The sequence below is a fragment of the Colletotrichum chrysophilum genome (genome assembly GCF_026319265.1).
Source record: "Colletotrichum chrysophilum strain AFK26 chromosome Unknown scaffold_53, whole genome shotgun sequence".
In the NCBI taxonomy this organism is placed as follows: Eukaryota; Fungi; Ascomycota; class Sordariomycetes; order Glomerellales; family Glomerellaceae; genus Colletotrichum; species Colletotrichum chrysophilum.
Window position 1 is genome coordinate 206,511 of NW_026517340.1, and position 17,089 is coordinate 223,599.

The 17,089-nt window shown below is 54.6% G+C and overlaps 2 protein-coding genes across 2 annotated transcripts; one reads left to right on the forward strand and one right to left on the reverse strand.

Annotated features, from left to right (window-relative positions):
• Positions 1-56: 56 nt before the first annotated feature.
• On the forward strand, positions 57-3,005 carry COL26b_006910 (uncharacterized protein; the record flags this gene model as incomplete). Its single annotated transcript, XM_053179721.1, has 2 exons — positions 57-831; positions 874-3,005. The coding sequence occupies 2 exons, from the start codon at positions 57-59 to the stop codon at positions 3,003-3,005; spliced, it is 2,907 nt and encodes a 968-aa protein (XP_053036367.1).
• Positions 3,006-14,574: 11,569 nt separating this feature from the next.
• On the reverse strand, positions 14,575-15,903 carry COL26b_006911 (uncharacterized protein; the record flags this gene model as incomplete). Its single annotated transcript, XM_053179722.1, has 2 exons — positions 14,575-15,096; positions 15,160-15,903. The coding sequence occupies 2 exons, from the start codon at positions 15,901-15,903 to the stop codon at positions 14,575-14,577; spliced, it is 1,266 nt and encodes a 421-aa protein (XP_053036368.1).
• Between the last annotated feature and the right edge of the window lie 1,186 nt (positions 15,904-17,089).

The window sequence follows — 17,089 nt, forward strand, 5'->3', positions numbered from 1 at the left end:
ATAGACCTCCTTCACCTTCGCAGGCTCGAATGGCAGGGAGGTCGCTTAATACTATAATGGAGGAGGAGACCGAGGAGACTGAGGTGCGTCAGTATGCCACCGACAACAGGGGACTTCGAGATCCGGCCTCAAAGCTCAATATTGAAGCCTGGCTGTCACCGCTGAGTGATCACTTTCCCACTCCACGGGGCTTCCACTTTCTCTCTGCACCCATCTTGCCGTCCTCGCCGTCAACGACCTCAAACGACGAGGGAAGCTCTCCATCTACAAACTCGAACCCCTGGAACAACCGAGCAAGCGTCATGACGGACGTCACAGAGTTCGACGATCTATATGATGTCAGTGATGAAGATGTGCAACCCGCGCTTCGAAGAATGCCCTCGCGTAAGTCGTCAATTAGGAGACGCAATTCGATCCGCAACGAGGTCCCGAAGCAGTCCGCAAGCGGGGTTCGCAGGGCTTTACCTCCTCTCGTCATTCCTGCCGGTCGAAATGCATCCAGCGAAGATTGGTCTGCGGGCCTCAAGAAAGCTCTCGCATCCCCAGTGCCGCCCACGCCGCCGACCCGAGTCGAGATGTCTCCTGCCGTGATGTCTTTCATGCAGGCTCAGCAGTCGCAAGAGGTCCCCACCATCTCTGCACCGCCGTCACTAGATGGAAGTCTGAGCTCTGAACAACTAGCACACATGTCGGCGCCTCCGACTCCTATCATCGGCAGTGAAGGTGGAGACAAGAATGAGGAAGATTGGTCTGGCGTTCGACTTCAACCTGGAGCCCTGGCGACTCTACATGCCCTTTCTGGGGATAACGATAGCTTGCATGAGCACGAGGGTGAGCACACCGAACAAGTGATTGAACTCCCACAAGAACCAGTATCCGAAATGCGCCAACAGCCTCTGAGAATCGTTACGAATCTTCGCCCGCGGCCACAACGCGTGGCTGCGCTCTCACCCAGCACCCATCGCCGGTCTCTCGCCGATCTCACCAAGCTCGACATTCCCTCTCCAGGGGGCTTTTTTTCCGGTCTTTCTCCACGAACCAGAACTACTTGGCACATGCCTTCCAGATCGCCCGAGGAGATGATGCCTCCCACATCCACCACGGCAGAGCAGTTCTACCGCTGCCCATGGAACATGAACGCCTCCATCCCCCCTCTGCCGATTGCACAGCCCAGGCTTATCGCCAATGAGAGCGATGAGTCTGTCGAGCAGTTCTACCGCAACTCTCTGCCCTCACCCAATCTGATCGTTGAGCAGGTTGTGGAGGTCAGGAACGAGGTCCCTGACGAAGACGACATGCCCACCGCTAAGCCAATCGTCCCGACGATCTTCTCAACTACGTCGAACACATTGGCCGAGCCAGCTTCGCCGGAGCTTGATGATGCGCCAACTGAGATTGTCACCGTCTATGACCCGGAGTACGCCCGCAAGCAGCAAGAGGTTGCTCTCTCCAATCTCGACCGGACTGAGATGTGGCTCATGGCTCAGCGCGCATACCTAAAGCCAGTCGAAGCCGAAAGCGATGGGGAAGACAACAACAAAAACCTTGATACCATACCTGAGGTTGTGGACGAAGACGCCGAGAACCTGCCAGAACCAGAAACCGTCACTGTTCCTATGAAGAAAACTGTTCGCTTTTCCGAGTTTGTGGCCAAGACCAACATCCCCTGCCGTCTGCCATCCAAGCTTCTGAGGCAGGAGTCCGCGTACTACCGTGCTTTCCAGGACTACGTCATCCGCTCCAGCAGACAAGACGTCTTCGTCCACCAACTTCCACGCTTTGAAGCACTGCAGGCTCAGCGTGTCTGCCTCCGGGAGTTTCACCGCAATCAACTTCTGGGAAAGTACCAACTCAGTGTCGTCCCCCAGTCAGCCAAGAAACGTCTCAGTGCCAACGTCGCCCGTGGCGATGACGTTCTCATTGATGACCCCGAAAAGATCAAGCGTGAAAAGGAACACGAAGCCATGTCCCAGATGGCCATCTCTGCATGGCATGTTGCCGCCATCAGAATGTTGAACGGTGGGAAGCTGATCTCAGCTCCTGTTGCTAAGCGTCTCGCTCGCGTCTCGCGTATGGCGCCTGGTCGTGATGGTGTTGCCCGCGACAGAGCTCGAGTTCTCGATCTTGGGGGACAGTCTACGTGTGACTGGGCATGGCACTGCGCGCTGCAATATCCCAACACCAAAATTTACACTGTCACAACCAAGACAATCCGCCAGCTGTCCAACTCCAACGTCCGAGGCCCCCCCAATCACCGCCAAGTGGCCGTCGAGAGGCTTACTCGCCTCCCCTTCAAAGACGACCAATTCGACCTCATCTCGGCGCGTGAGTTGCACAGCATCCTCAAGTTCGTTGGCGAGAATGGTGAAGACGAATGGGAGACGTGCCTGAAGGAGTGCCTGCGTGTCCTCAAGCCAGGTGGCTATCTTGAGTTTTCTGTCCTCGACTCGGACATTATGAATGCCGGCCCTCTAGGCTTGGCTAAGAGCGTCGAGTTTGGCTTCGACCTCAAAACGTTGGGCTACGATCCCAACCCTACCAGAATGTTTCTCGGGCGGCTCTCACGCGCAGGCTTCGACGAGGTCCGCCGGGCGTGGATGTGCCTGCCCGTAGGCGCGCGTCGCCCTTCACAGCAGCAGGGAAAGCCCCTTCCTTCGCTGCCCGCCCGGGTTAGCCCGGCGGGCCAGGAGGTGCGGACGGTGACGATGGAAGCCATGGTTACAGGCAGCACTGACGGAATTGCCAACGTGACGGGCATTGTTGGCGGTTGGAGCTGGGAGCGCTGGCTGCTACGCTGCGAGATGGAAAAGGTCAGCGGTGAGCTGCGACTTGCCGATATGGTGACGGAGGGCGCAGCCATGAGAGAGGCCGGCAAGAGTGTTGAGGGCGTCGCAGCCATTGTCGAAGAGGGCAGAAGCTGCGGTGCCGGGTGGAGGATGTTGAGCGGGTACGCGAGGAAGCCCAAATCCGGCACGGGGCTCATTTCTGTCGGCATTGCAGCATAATTGTTTGGGGCTCGGGGTCACCGCTGTCGAATCTACGCAAAGAACATGTTTGTTCTTTACCCACTCTTTTCCTTATTTCTTATGTGCAAAGGGGGCGGGGAGGACCGAAGTGGAATCAACGAGACACGAAGAGACGGATTAACGTTAGTTTGGAGATGTGCGTACATACGGATGATATAGGTGTAATGCATGAAATCATGTGCCGGGAACCGGCTGCTTTCTCAGTAAAGATGGGGTCGGCGCAAAGCCAGCGCATGCAAATGAATGATATTCAATGACACCGACTTGCACGCGCTTTCTGTATGATTTATGTGCAATTTTGAACAGGACGGCCATAACCGAATACCAATGGCTCCGAAGGTTTTTGTGTGCGCTGCGAATCACGCACTCATCGACAGACCTCTTGAGAACAGTAAATGGTTTTTCAATTCTTCAGGCCGTTTTGGCCCTTTGGTATCGTATCATTAGATGTTACGCTAAATCCAGAAGTACTGCAAAAACTAGGGGTATTTGGGAAACGACGATCCCAGCCTTTACACGACACATGAATAAAATCAACTGATCTACCCAAATCCCAACCGGCGCTATGGGTTGATATCCATCTTCTCGCCAGGAGGCGACATCGGTTTTACGTTTATGGTATCGCTATCGCCCATCCTCTCTCTGTCCTCCATGCCAGACGATGTTGAGGGAAGCAGCGACGAGTCTCGGGGTGTCTTGGCCGACGAGGGTACAATAACGTTAAGAACGCAATCATCCAAATGCTCATAAAATTCCTGGGCTGTGCCGAAGAAGCCTTGGCAGATGGAACATTGAGCGCCATCGCCGCGAACATTGCCGGATCCACTAATGATTAGTTTCCGACTGTTGGGTGGTGTCTGTTCCACGTTATGGACGGATGTCAAGTGTCGTTTGAACACGTCGGCTCGGTTGAACGCTTTTTCGTACGCAGTACCCACTCCGGGACAAAAGGGGCATATCATGGTGCCCTTATAGTGTGTTAGGGCATGCCGATTCTTGTCATACTTCCGGGCGAAGCCCTTGATATGATATTCGCAAGTCTCTATCGGACATTTCTCCGGTCGCTCCTCCTGATGAGTAAGCATATGTGCTGCTAGATCCTTGAACACTCTTCCACAATCAGGATGAGGACATCGCGTTCGATTGTCGAGAGTCTTTGTTGAAGGACTACTCAGTTGCGAGGGTACCATGGGCTCTGCCGGTGCGATCAGCATCGGGATAGACGGCGGAGCTGCTGCTATCATAGCAGGGCCAAAGTTCGGGGAGCGGATTGGCGGGGGCGGGGGCGGCGCCTGTGTAAAGTATTCCGGCGGCGGTTTGTAGTCCCCCTCTTCACCTCCACTGGACTCGTCGTTGTCTTGGATGTCGACGGATTGCCGCACTTCTCGCATCCAGTCCTTCAAAATGGTCATAGGCGGCCAGTCACCGCTGGCCTTTCCACCTCTGTGCGGATTGAAATGAGCTCTGCGAAGATGCGCTGCCGCGTTATAATAAGCCCCGTAACGCTTTTGCGTGACGCAAGCCTTACACTTCGACAAAGGAACCACTGGCTGAGGTAAAACCGCGCTGTAACTGTCTGGCTCGGTACACACCCAGCGCTTTACCAGGGCAGCATGCTTCGCGTCGGTGTGTCTTCGTAGCTCATGCTCACCACGAAATCCCTCCGGGTATTCGTTACATTTGATGCAATAGACTCGACGCAGTGGCGGTCGTTGATATGTTGGACGTCCTCTTCCGCCTGCGACTGGTGACTCCAAGGGCCTCATGGGTCCACGAGGAAACGTTGGGCTCTCCCCAACTGTATGTCGACGGCCCAAAGGGTCCATTGCCTGTGGAGATGTCATGTAATCCAGCCCTCCTCCGGCAAATAAGTCTCTTTCCGGGAGTGGGGCCGGGTTCGGGATCCACGGGTCGCCTAGCGCTCGGGGATCGTGCATCGGTCGCCTTGGTTCGTCTCCGGGCTTGACCATTGGCGGCAGTACAAGAGAACTGGCTCTTGCAGGAATCCTTTGCCTGAGAAATCCATTAAAGACAGCCGTGCCTTCCGTATCGCCGTCTCCAAGGCGCATCAAGAAATCCGCGGAAGACGAAAATCCGTGCTGCGCCCACAGATCTTTGCGTACAATCGTCAACAGGGCCTCCACCACCATTCTGTCGCGCTCATCCATGCTGTAAGCTTGCTCGTCCAAAAGCATCGGCCCCGAGCCGACAAAGATGGTAACTAGAAGCTTGTAGACACTGTGCATTGCTTGTGCGCCGGTACTCCCTCTCCACGTAGTTGGCGTTTGCACTGCATGACGCCTAGGCAGAAAGGACGTCATGTCAATGAAGATCGTTCGTACAACGCTGAATATACATAGAGATATGAAAGTTGCCAGCCACGTCTTTGCGTCTTGAGGGCCTTTCCTCATCGTTACCCCTTCGAACGCTTGGAGGAACTGTGCCATACAGTTATAAAGCAAGCTATAGTGTGCGTCGTGGTCGATCTCGTCCGCAAACAAAGCTCGATGAGGCGGCCCGCCTTCTATCCGGATGGATGGTTCGGGTTGCTGGAGATCCCAGAAAATGACTTCCCGCAACAGGAGTTTTGCTCGGTACAAAACCGGGAACGCTGCCTCTTCCATCTCTCTTGTCGCTGCAATCAAGCCGCTGGTTTTAACGAGGTGGAGAAAGTTGTACGATGTTCCACCTCCATTCCAGCTTGCCGTCAGAACGCTCAAGATCGGCGGTGGACGCTCAACTGCTTCTCGAGAGTAGTTGGAAAGGGTGGGATTTGTCAGTGATAGACTGGCAAGCTCTTCTGTCCACCAAAAGCCGTCGTCGAAGTCCAGATTTGCTTTCACGGCGTGGAGTATGTCAGGAGGTATTCGATAGCTATTTTCGAGGTGTTCGTTCATGCTCCTCCTCTGCGCAAGCGGAGATGTTATCGGAGTTTGGGTTTGCCTGGGTGACACGGGAGCTACGGGGTGTTAAGTTCAGCTGCAGGATTTCGGCATGCAAACAACTGACCTGAAAGCATTATGTCGGAAAAGGCCTCCAATGGCCCGCGATGACAGCCAATAACTCGCCAAAACTCGCTGCTCGGACTCGTTGGTTGATCGGTACAATAGTAGCAAGGCTCACTGGAATCGCACTGTCAACCGTCAGTAAACTTACACCCGGCGTCTCCAGGGCCTCGTGTTCTTACTGGCTGTTTCGTCACCATGCAGCGCAAACAAGGCCCGGAGTCCTGGAGTAGCCTGAGCTCACCAATGGACTGCAACCGAGATTGTCCCACCCTGCTGCGCTTCAAAGGTGGAAGTAAAGGGTCGACTTCGGAATCCACAGAACCTCTTCCAGGCCCCGAGGGATCGCTGATAAGCGAGTAGGACTGTAAGGTATCGCGACGGTCTCTCGGCTGACCCACAGTCGTCAGGGATGCTAGTTGTGCACCGCTTGAGGGATTTGGCAGTTGTAAAGGGAGTAGTTGTTTGCTAGCCTCGGGTCCCCAAGATCTCGTCGTCGAGTATTCGGGAAAAGGAATGGGCGGGGTGTTGCCAACAGACATGCCTGAGTCCCTGTGGACATGAATGCTGTGTTCTCGCGCGTGGGCATCTCGATCCTCTTTGTTGTAGAAGCCGTATATGTAATGTATGCAGCGCTCATCCCAGCATTTGTAAGACGGAGCTCGCGACGATGGTGACAAACTATCCCTCATCCTCCAACCGCGAACGATTGGGTCATAATTCGCCAGATTGCGATCGAACCAGGCCGCATAGCCTGCGGGTGCCTCATCGTACAGCGACCGCCTGAGCGCCTCCATCATACTTGGGTCTGAGAGATCGTGGCCTGCGAGAAAATTAGGCATTTGACAGAAAAGGGTATTTGGGGGATGCACTCAAGCAGACACCTACCCTGCTCCAAGCAAGCAGTCTCAATGCATTCGCATCGATACTGCAAAGATCTTGCCTCTTCCAACTCGGAGACGACTCGTATACTGCTCGAAATTTCTAATGAAATTTGTTTAATATTCGGTCCATTCAGGTCCATAAAGGCTTGGGGGATGGAACTTACGGTGATGATCGGAGTATGTCTGCAACACGCGTAGCTTATGGCGGAGCATATCAAGCTCCAGCTTGACGTTTGGGCCATACTTGGCGGGCAACAAGGCGGCAAGTCTTGCTTGAATCTCTGCTTGCTGATCAAGAAGCTGCCGAATGGCAGTATCGACGGCCGGGTCGGGGAGATTGTGAGGATCGGCCGCCATTCCTCCCGGGCCTCGAAGGCGTCCTCCTCCAGCCGACGACGAAGACACTACGTAAGTGCTCGATGTCAAGGCAGGACAGGGCTGACTGGCAGTTAGAATTTACGGCAGTGCAAGAAACTCTCAGTCTCGCTGGCGTCGGAAGAAATGGCTGGATTACACGTCGCCGCGCTTTGCGTGATTGCATCAACTGGCAGCTTTGGACACAGATTTCATGGTCTCGCTTCAGCCGTTGCTGGGTGTGCAGGCACTGCGAACAGGATTTGCGTCCTAAGTCGGGGAGGCTTGCGGCTGCGAGCTGGTCGAAGGTCGTGGTGTCTTTGCTGCTGTAGCTGTGGCTGTTGGTGTTGCTGCTGCTGTTGTTGACTTTGCACGAGGTCAAAATAGACAGAACAGCAGATGGTCGGGTTCATGGCTTGTCCCTAAAGCCCACCACGCCCGCGGCTCGAAATTCTCGCTTGCTTGTTCCCAGTGCGCGCAGATCCCTTTCTCGGGCAGATGAATGATTTGCCTTTTGGGTCTGTCCAGTCCAAAATTTGCCTCCCTCTCGCCGGGGGTTCTTGCTCAGGGTTAAGGGAAGTGAGGTGAAGTGTGTAGGTATGGATGCTGAAGGGGTCGAAAACGACACCACAGAGCAATAATACCGGCGCTTGCTGGGTAGGGCAAGGGGGTCGGAACCGAATCGGACCAGGCCCGGTTTCCAGGTCCCCTAGTTCCCGGTGTTCAATCGTCAGTTGAGAAAGTGCGTCGGCGTTGGCGAGTGAGGTAGGGTAAGGTAAGGCAAGGCAAGGTATGAATGATATGCGGTCTCCGGTCTTGTTTCCGATCCAAGCTTTGTCCTCCACAGTGCTCTCTGTTATCGGGACGCTTTCTATCACCAAGACGAAGATTGGATGCAGCACAGTCAAGTCATGACAGGAAGAGAGGAAGAAGAAATTTTGTGAAATTAAATAAGACCCGAAATTCGCTCCAGCGATGTGGTGGTTCGCCGTGGTTGCATTGAATAGCAGGACCGCACCGCACCCGATGAACATTCTGCTGGGCTCCTCCCTCATTGGGGTGATAGCTCTTTTATTAATAATGGGCAGGGTTGATTTGGGGAAGTGGGGCGCGTGGCTAACGGCGATGATTAGATAGACGACAGCGAGCTTCGTACTTGCTAGTGGACAATGGCGATGGCCTGTTGGTAAAGTCGTAGGCAGCATGTAGCAAGTAACATGGCAAGGCATTGCATGGCATGGCATGGCATGCAGTGGGTGGAATGTGTGGAAGGGGGACGGACGGGGACTGGGACTGGGACTGGGATTAGGATTGGGACGTGGATTGAGGCCGGGATGAAGGTTGAGGGGGACGGGATGGTGGAAAGACAAGGTCCCCTACTAAACAGCTTGAGCCTGAGCCTGAGCCTGAGCCTGAGCTGCTGAGGCGGATGGGAAGGTACTATGTAAGGTAGATACGTAGGTAAGCAAGGGAGGGCATGGATGGATGAGGTTCCTGGAGCGGCGACAGGTCCGGCCAGGATCTGGGCAGGTGCAGAGAGGACGCAGACCAGACGGGCTGCGAGGGAGGAGGGAGGGAAGGTCCGGACGGACACAATACGTAGGCACCTACCTACCTGACCTCCAGGCTCCATGCCTCTGTTCCTTCCAGTCAGTCAGTACGGATACCTTACTGCGTAATAAAGTGGCTCTGTCCGTTCTCACTTCCGTATAAGTAACTTCAGAACCTACTTACGCAATACGAATACACCCGCTAAGGTCCATACTTATACCTTAGGTATGCAAGAAAAGGGTACCAGGTTCATCTGTTTTAGGGAACGCTGGCCCCATGTTTTTTTTTTTTTTCCCCTTGGTCTTGTCATTCTGCCCTCCGGACCTGTCTGCTTTCTACCAGTAATCGGCCGTCGCTTCACGGCCTTAGCTCCGTTGAGGGTCTCGCAATATCGCGCGCCTTGTTCGCGACCTGCGTCTTCCGTCATGGTTCATCCCCACAGAGCGGGCTACATAATTCGCACAGTGTCTTGGCTGCAAGTCTGCTCTTTGCCGGTTGGTCGGTGTGTTGGTCTGTCCAACCAAGCTACTCCCACCCATGGCAACTACGAATACCACGGTACTTCGCCTCAACCTAGCTGAGCCAAGGTGCAGGCAAAGCAGGCACGCAGGTAGCTAAGCTGCGTATACTAACCAAAAAGAAGCCAGACATGCCTGCAGCCGTTGCTTCTCTTCTTTCGCTTTTGACCTTCCATCTTCATCCCCGAATGCAAATACATAAGCATTACCGGCTCACGATTGTTTTATTTTGCCACGGGAAACCCTTGAGCATGCACCTCTCCCGCGAGCCACTGGCGCAAGCAAGCAACCCCATTTCGATATTCCCGGCAAGAGGGGCTCATCGGTCCCAAGTTTGAGGTGCGGTGCTGGTTGGCAACTGGGTTCGAATACCGGGGCCGTTGCGGATGTAACTGTCGACAGAGGCCAGTGTTGGTAAGTTTGCCGCTTCAAATGCCTGCCGGCATCGTTACCGTTACCTGCTCGAGCAGCCAGGGCATGGAGCTGATGAACCACTCAACTTCTCTCGATTCTAGTGGCCGCCCCTCAATCCTCTGTCCGTCTCTCTTTCTACATGCAGAGTACATTCAATCCCTCAAAATCCTCTCAAACATTTGCGGCGTCCTGTGGGGAGCTCGGCCGCCATCCGAGGTTCTCCATGTACAGTCGTCGTACTCCGTGTCTGCGCGTCCGATCCTCGCCCGCAGACAAATCATTCAACCGGGCCTAAGGCTTGCCTCGCCTCGCCTCGCATCGTTCTGCGTCGCCGTCTGTTTCTTGGCCCAGCCTCTCAGTCGGCTCGTCTCTTGTTTTCCTCCACTCGCTGTATCCAGAGTCTTTTTCACCCCTCTCACATACGACGATCTCGGTCTCCAGCCTACTACAAAACTTGCCTGAGCCGGCCCATGATGAGTGTCTGTCGGCTTATGACGCGACTGACGAGCTGTCTTCGAGGCGACGCGAGCCGCCAGGCTCTTGGAACTCGGACAACACGCAGGCCCTGTACGCCTTCCGCCTCTTATCAGCTACCCCCATGCCCTCTCGCTTCGGCCCTACCTCGCCCGTCATATTACCACAGGCCCCCATTTTTGGACCGTACCACCCTCCAACAGTCAACTCGCACAGGTCATGCATGGTCCACAGGGCAGGTATCCTTACTGTACGCGGTATTCTCACACACGCCTCCAGACCCTGTCATCTGGCATCCCACACCCCCGGCTCATCCCAGCTTCTCCCCTACCTCGTTACATTAGCCACTTGCTTGGCTGGTTAGGATGTTACTTGGTAGCTCTTCTCATAACTCTCTGTACCCTCCGTGCAATTCCTACGCCTCAAGTCCAACGGCTGTTTGTTCCAATGATGGCTACGGCGGTACTACATCAACGAGTTCTCAAGCCACCGTGGACTGCGGGGGTTCGAGGCGAGTTGAAGGGAAGCAATGACCGTTGGATTTTGAAAAGGAGGGTGGTCAGCGGCCGCAGACGCACTCAATCGTTGTTGGCAACTACCAAGCCTAACTTCCAGCCCTTCAGCGCGCGCCCTCTCAGCTACTCCCCTCGTCCTTCATCGGTAGGGACTCCTGGCCGGCTCGAGTTTTTACCGCTTTATTTCCCGTCCCGAGAAGTGGAGGCACTGGGAGGAGCAAGCAGAGAAATTCGTTTTTGGACGACTGAGCACCGTAGAAAAACCAAACCAGAGCACTCGAATCCCCCGTCTGACAATGTTCATGGGGTCCATGAGCCTGGGCGAGGGCGCTGGCTTGGCGTCTACGTGGGGCCGCCTGCGCAGTCTTCCGACCGCCGGCCGCTGAGATGCTGCTCAGGCCAGACAAGGCTCGACCGGAAAACACCAGACGAGGTCAGGTCAAATGGACGCCTGGCCTCAATATCTGTTCGCTGTGCTTCGTCTCGAGCCAGTCCGTCTGCTCGTTGGTCGACTGCTGACGTCTGTCACTTGCAGTGGCAGCATACCAGCAAACACACGGCATGCCGCCCCTCCTCTTCGTGTGAGGCTTCAGCTGGATAATTGTCATATAAATGGGAATCTCCTCCTGACTTGCCTGCACAAGAACGGCATTTGTATACAGCTTTGCCCATCCGTGGACCGGCAGTCTTGGCTTTGTTCCCCCAATGCGCATGCTTGCGCTACTTGGGCCTTGCATGCTTGGTTTTCACTCGGGCTGGAACGGTTCTCGAAGCATCACGCAACTACAGGGGAATCCTTCCATGTACACTGGATGGCGACATTCTGCCTTGCTCGTCCGCTCACTTTTCCACTGCGTACCTCAGCAATAGCTCTCCGCCACTGCAGAGAGCGAGATTCATACGCAGTATCCCATCTCCCTCCGAACCACTGTGCCTTGCTGTGTGGCGTGCTGCCGCAACCAGACCCCGTACCTAGATAGCACCGGAATAACCACACCCTCCTTACAAATTCACACCCATGTCCACATAAGCCCACGCCCACACGGACCAATGCTCCACGTGGGCCACAGAGTCCGTGGTTCGATGCTGGGGGCCAGTCCCGGCAGAAACAAGCATGTGCCGAGTCACCGTTACAACCTGCAGATAGCTGTGCAGGCGAGGTTGAGGGGGAGCCACAGCTACAGCTACCCAGCTGATTGAAGGGTGCTTAAAGCAGCGAGACGCGCGCGATGCCTACATCACTGTCACACGGCGAATGGGGTCGGGCAGTGGCCAAAGATCGAGGTGGGAGCGGCGGTTGGCCAATGCTGTATGGGCTCTTCCTATCCCTCCCCCTCCATGGACCATCACACCTTCTTAGCCCTGGGATGGAAGTCAAATAGTCATCGGCCTTCGAGACGGACGGAAGATAGGACAGGCGGCATTAGCACTTCGAATTCCATCTACAGCATGGTTGTGATTACGGTTCCTCCGCACTGCAGACCCCGGCTCGCGTTCGTGCGTCTCGGGTCATCTAACACCATCAAGACAGCCGAAAACTTTCATCCAGAATATGAGTACCTGAGGCGATCTCCCAGATGTTGGCCACGGCAGAGACGAGAGGGGAATGCTACCCATGTTGTGAGGGGTTCCAAGTCGCGCAGTGAAGGCTGCGAGCGACTATGGACACGGAGAGTTCGAAAATACTCAAATGTTCGCGGCATGAACTGCATCTACATCATGGATGTACCATGAAAGATTGGTACGCGTGCCCGTTGCTCGTTCGCCGCGCTGCATGAGCGGTGCGTCTGGCCAGAAAGTCAAGACGCTCTCAACAGCAGCGGATTCGAAGTTGCGTGTTCAAAGTAACGAAATCGACAGCACATGCACGCAGATGGATGGAAGGAAGGAAGGACACCAAACCAAGAGCGCCACGCCCATCCGTCCATCACTACCCATGCCATACTTCATGACGGGACTTCTCCTAGCCGCTCGAATCCCAGTCGATGGTATTTGAGTCTTCTCCCTGCGGCAACCACGTACTTGAGCACCTGTCCTGTCAGCCGGATTTTATACCGCCCAGATACAGAGTACCCGGTTCTGGGTTCATAGCAAGCACACCTTGAATCGACATCCCCCCCTGCCGCAATTGAATTACCCCCAGACCAATTCATGGCTTCGGTTCGGTTCGGTGGGGAGGAGTTCATCCTCCTCGCGAGTCCCATTCGTCCTTGGCCCAGTGGCCAGAATCCTGATCCTTGGATTTGGTACAGAGTAAGAGCATGTTAAACCAAAGCAAAATTACTCAATCAAGCCTTCTCCGTGCAAGATTTATTCATCTCCCCATGCATAGCAGTAGTACTTGAGCCGGCGACAGTCGTTCTCCGACGCCCGACGTGATCAAGTCAGGCCGACTTCGCCAACCTCAGATCCTCCTCCTCCTCCTCATGAGACGGTGACAGAATTCGATTTCAGAGCTGTCCATCGGCCCGCTGTTTCGATATGCTCGTACCACGCGCGTCAGGAGCAGCACGGTTGGCCAAGCGGCTCATGCCTCCGAAACGAAACCTCTGCTTTGGATGGGATGGAAAAGCCGGAACCGCTGCCCCATTCCCAGGCTTCCCGGTCCATCTCTTCCTCGTTCAATCTCATCTTGCTTGTTAGTATTTTACCTCCTCGGCCTCCTATCCTCCTCCCACGACACGACTCGACTCGACCCGATTCGACTGGCTAACCGTCTGCTGCCTCTCGTGTGTACTTGTCATCTACCTTTCCACTCGGCTATCGTCGCCAGCGTATCTCGATGGGGAAGTGTGGCGTATGTCAGACCAAGTCTGCCTACGTGTCTGTTATGATTGATGCTGCTATATCAAAAGCCATTACACTCAGCTTTGAGCAAAACTACTTTTGTCAGTGCTTTTACCTAGGTTGGGCAGTCGGGAGTATCCATTGTGACGAGGCGGCGGGTGTGGCAGCCCCCATCGTCCTTATGTTGAGAGAGACGGGGAGCGATGCGCAATTGAGTGCGGGAAGTTGTTACTCTCTTCTCCGCCGGCCAACATCAGCCTGAAAACCTTGCACGCCATTCCGTCGTGGGTTATGAGGCGCAATGATGAATGACGGTAGGGGCATACAGAGTACGTGCGAAGCCCAGACCAAGATCTAATCATCTAGTGCCGTCTCCAAGGTGGTCAGTGCAGAGGCTGAAATAGGTGATGGGTGGGTTGAATTCACATGTGCCTACAATCTGCCTACGTCAAGCCCAAATATTGAATCACTTGTTGTTTCTTTGCACCGATGTGCAAGTACTTGCTATATTTTGTCTCCTGAGATGTATCGCTGCCAGTTTTCGGTTTTTGTTTCTCTCGGGCGTCCACCTTTCCCCCTCTTTTCTTTACCCCCCACCCATCTGCTCAAGTCGTGCACACCTACGTAAGGTCGAGAAGCCCAAGTTCTCGCCCTTCGATACGGATGAACCCTGGACAGAGCAGCAAAATGTATGTTTTTTGGTTTGCTTCCACTCGAGATGTGGGGGAAAAAAGTACTGGGACTCGTCTGGCTCATACTCTCTTCTTCTGTCATGCTCATGTGTACTAACAATTGGAGGATAATTATTACTTAGATTCATCTAGTCCCGAAACGCCCCGGAGCTCATTCGAGGCCTTCGTCGAGCTCATGTTGAATGACGCCGGCCCTTGTCGATATCATGCTTCGCTCCCGTCGATCCATTTCTGTTTCGCAGTTGAAGTTTATATACAGAAATCCTTGCCTAAAGAAACTCCGTTTTTTGGCGTTGTTCTTCGCTGATGCCCGTCATCAAAGCCTCCTCGTGACAGGAAGCCCTTCATCATTACTTACTCCATTTGTTCCCATCGTCGCTCGCGCAGAGGCTTTTCCTTGTTGGCTGCGGCTCTGCTGCCATCCCTTTCGTCCTTCCAGGCCCAATACTCTGCGAGACGTGTCTCGGCGTAAGATGCGTAGTCGAAGTCGATCTCCGAGATGACAGCTTGGATAAGCGCCCAGATGCCCCAGTAAAAGCCTGGTACGCCACGGAACAGGTCTACCTCGTCGTTGAGTTTCTTTACTTCCGTCTCCAAGTCGATGATGTTCTTGCCAGGCAAAATCTTGAAGTAGGCGCGGACATACTCATCGATGAATTCACGACGCTGGCTACGGCTAGGCAGCGCGCTGTAGTCGCAGTCAAAACCGCCCCATTCGGCGAAGTGGTTGGCGATGTCGAATGCAGCTGGCGACGGGGTTGCGTACTCGTAGTCGATGAACGTGACCGAGACTTGATCCTTAGCGCCACTCGCAGCGTAGGTCGTCGGTAACACTATGACGTTCCCGCTCAAAAGGTCGCAGTGGGCAAACACAAGCTGTGAGCCGGGACTGGTTAGCCAACAATATTCCACAGGGCGATTCAGGTGAGTATTTCTTACCCCATCGACCCCCAATCCAGGGCGCTGGCTGAATTCATTTACAAGCCATTCCAGCTCGTGCTGTAACTTGTCCTGTCTCTGTCTCTGTTCTAATGTATCCGTGGGCAAGGCCAATATCCATTTCTGCATTACGGTCCAGACATTCGGCGTTGGCTTTCCGGGCGCGGCATTCTCAATCATCTCGTCCCGGTCTAGGTGGCTGTGGTCCCCATTTCCCCTGGCGATGCCGTTCTTCGATGTCGGGTGCGTCAGGCAAGGGACAGTGGCGTGCCATTGAGCCAATCTTCTGGCGACGGCGGTGTAGATGGATGGCTTCCTGAGGTCCTCGGGGGCGGTTACGCTGCCTTTGACGAAGCGATAGAGCATGCCATTCTTGAAGCGAGCAAGCAGCTCGGGTGCCAAGCCATACTTCATGAGAAGCTCATGGTTCTGAGCCTCGCGCTCGCGATCAATGAGAACGGCGGTTCCATTGCCATAGGCTCGCAACAGTATAGCCTCCCTGTCCACCTCCTCCGTTGACCACCCTTTTCGCTTATTGATGGCTTTGAGCAAGGTGTTGGTGATGCCGTCGGTGAAGCGAACAAACTCGATCTTGTCATCGGCGGTGTCCCAGTCTGGTCGAACAGTCAGGATCAAACGAGTGGCGGATTGCTGAGAGTCTTCGCTATCGTAGGGGAGGGGGAGGAATGGAACGTGGGCAGATGTCAACCCGTTCGGGTGGCCGTTGCTCGCACCTTGGGTCATGGCTGGACCGTCAAGGGTGTTGGTGATGGGAAGAAAGGTAAATGTCGAGAGCCCAGACAATAGCGGGAGGGCAATGGCTACAAGGTGACCGGTCTTCGAGGGTGATGGTCTACGACAGCTATGCAAATCGTCAAAGTCGAGCCAGGTTGCGTTAAGTTCAACGACAGATTGCGAATAGGGGTGTTGAGGCGGTCTGAGATAGGCAAGGGGTCGCAAGGGAGGTCGATGATTCGAGGGAGGAGCCGACAGGAGGCGGATATGGTAAGGGCCAGATTGACAGAAAATGTGCCAACAATCCGAATTGATGGGGGCGTGAAGAGTCGAAGAAGGGGAGAGAGGGAGGAGAGAATATTGAGACTGGGGAGTAAATTGGTGGACAGGTTGACAGGGAAGGGGCAGGACTTTCAGTATTAAAGTCGAGAACCAGTTGTCGTCTTTGGCGCGAATCGAGTCAAGCGGAGCACACGACCTGCTGCCTTCCTCGTTGCGGAGCCGAAGGTCGAAAAAAAAGTCGTCGCTAAGCCAGGTAGTTTAATGAAGATGAGTTCTCGTTGGGGGTGTGGTTTTTGGCGGTGGGTAGTGGCTATCCTTCTTTGGTCGTCGGTCAAGGAAAGGAAGCAGACAATACGCAGGCAGCCAGCCAGTCAGCCAGGGAATAGCTGATACTAAGGTAGCAGGTTCGGTAGAGTTACAGAGATGCTGAGAGATGAAAAGGCAATAGGCAGGACATGTGAAAGCCACTGGGACCGCCACATTTTCAATTAAGGGACTCTACTGCCCGTAGGCGGGGGGGCGGGGTTGGATTTCTTGACCCGTTGCAGTGTTCGTAGGTACCGACTGCCCACCTTACCTAGTGTCTTTCATGTGTGTTGCAGCGACCACAACGCCAGCGCCAGAGCCAAATGTGCTTACCAGGGGCGCAATTGATTCAACGATCCCGTATTTGTTGGCCTTTGCGCTGGACGCGTGGCACGAGCGTCAGTCTGTCGTCGGGTGAGAGAGACAAGCGGGTGGACGAGGCGGGGGCGAGGCGGGGTCCAAGAGCTTCTTTCTCTCTCTGCTCTCCCCCATTGCTTTCTCTCGTTTGCTCGTGTGCGAGAGTGTGCTTTTTTCTTTATTGGAACGGTTTCCCCCCGCCGCCACCAAAGCTGCCGGAAGTGCTAGTTCTGGCTATTTTCCAGGGCCT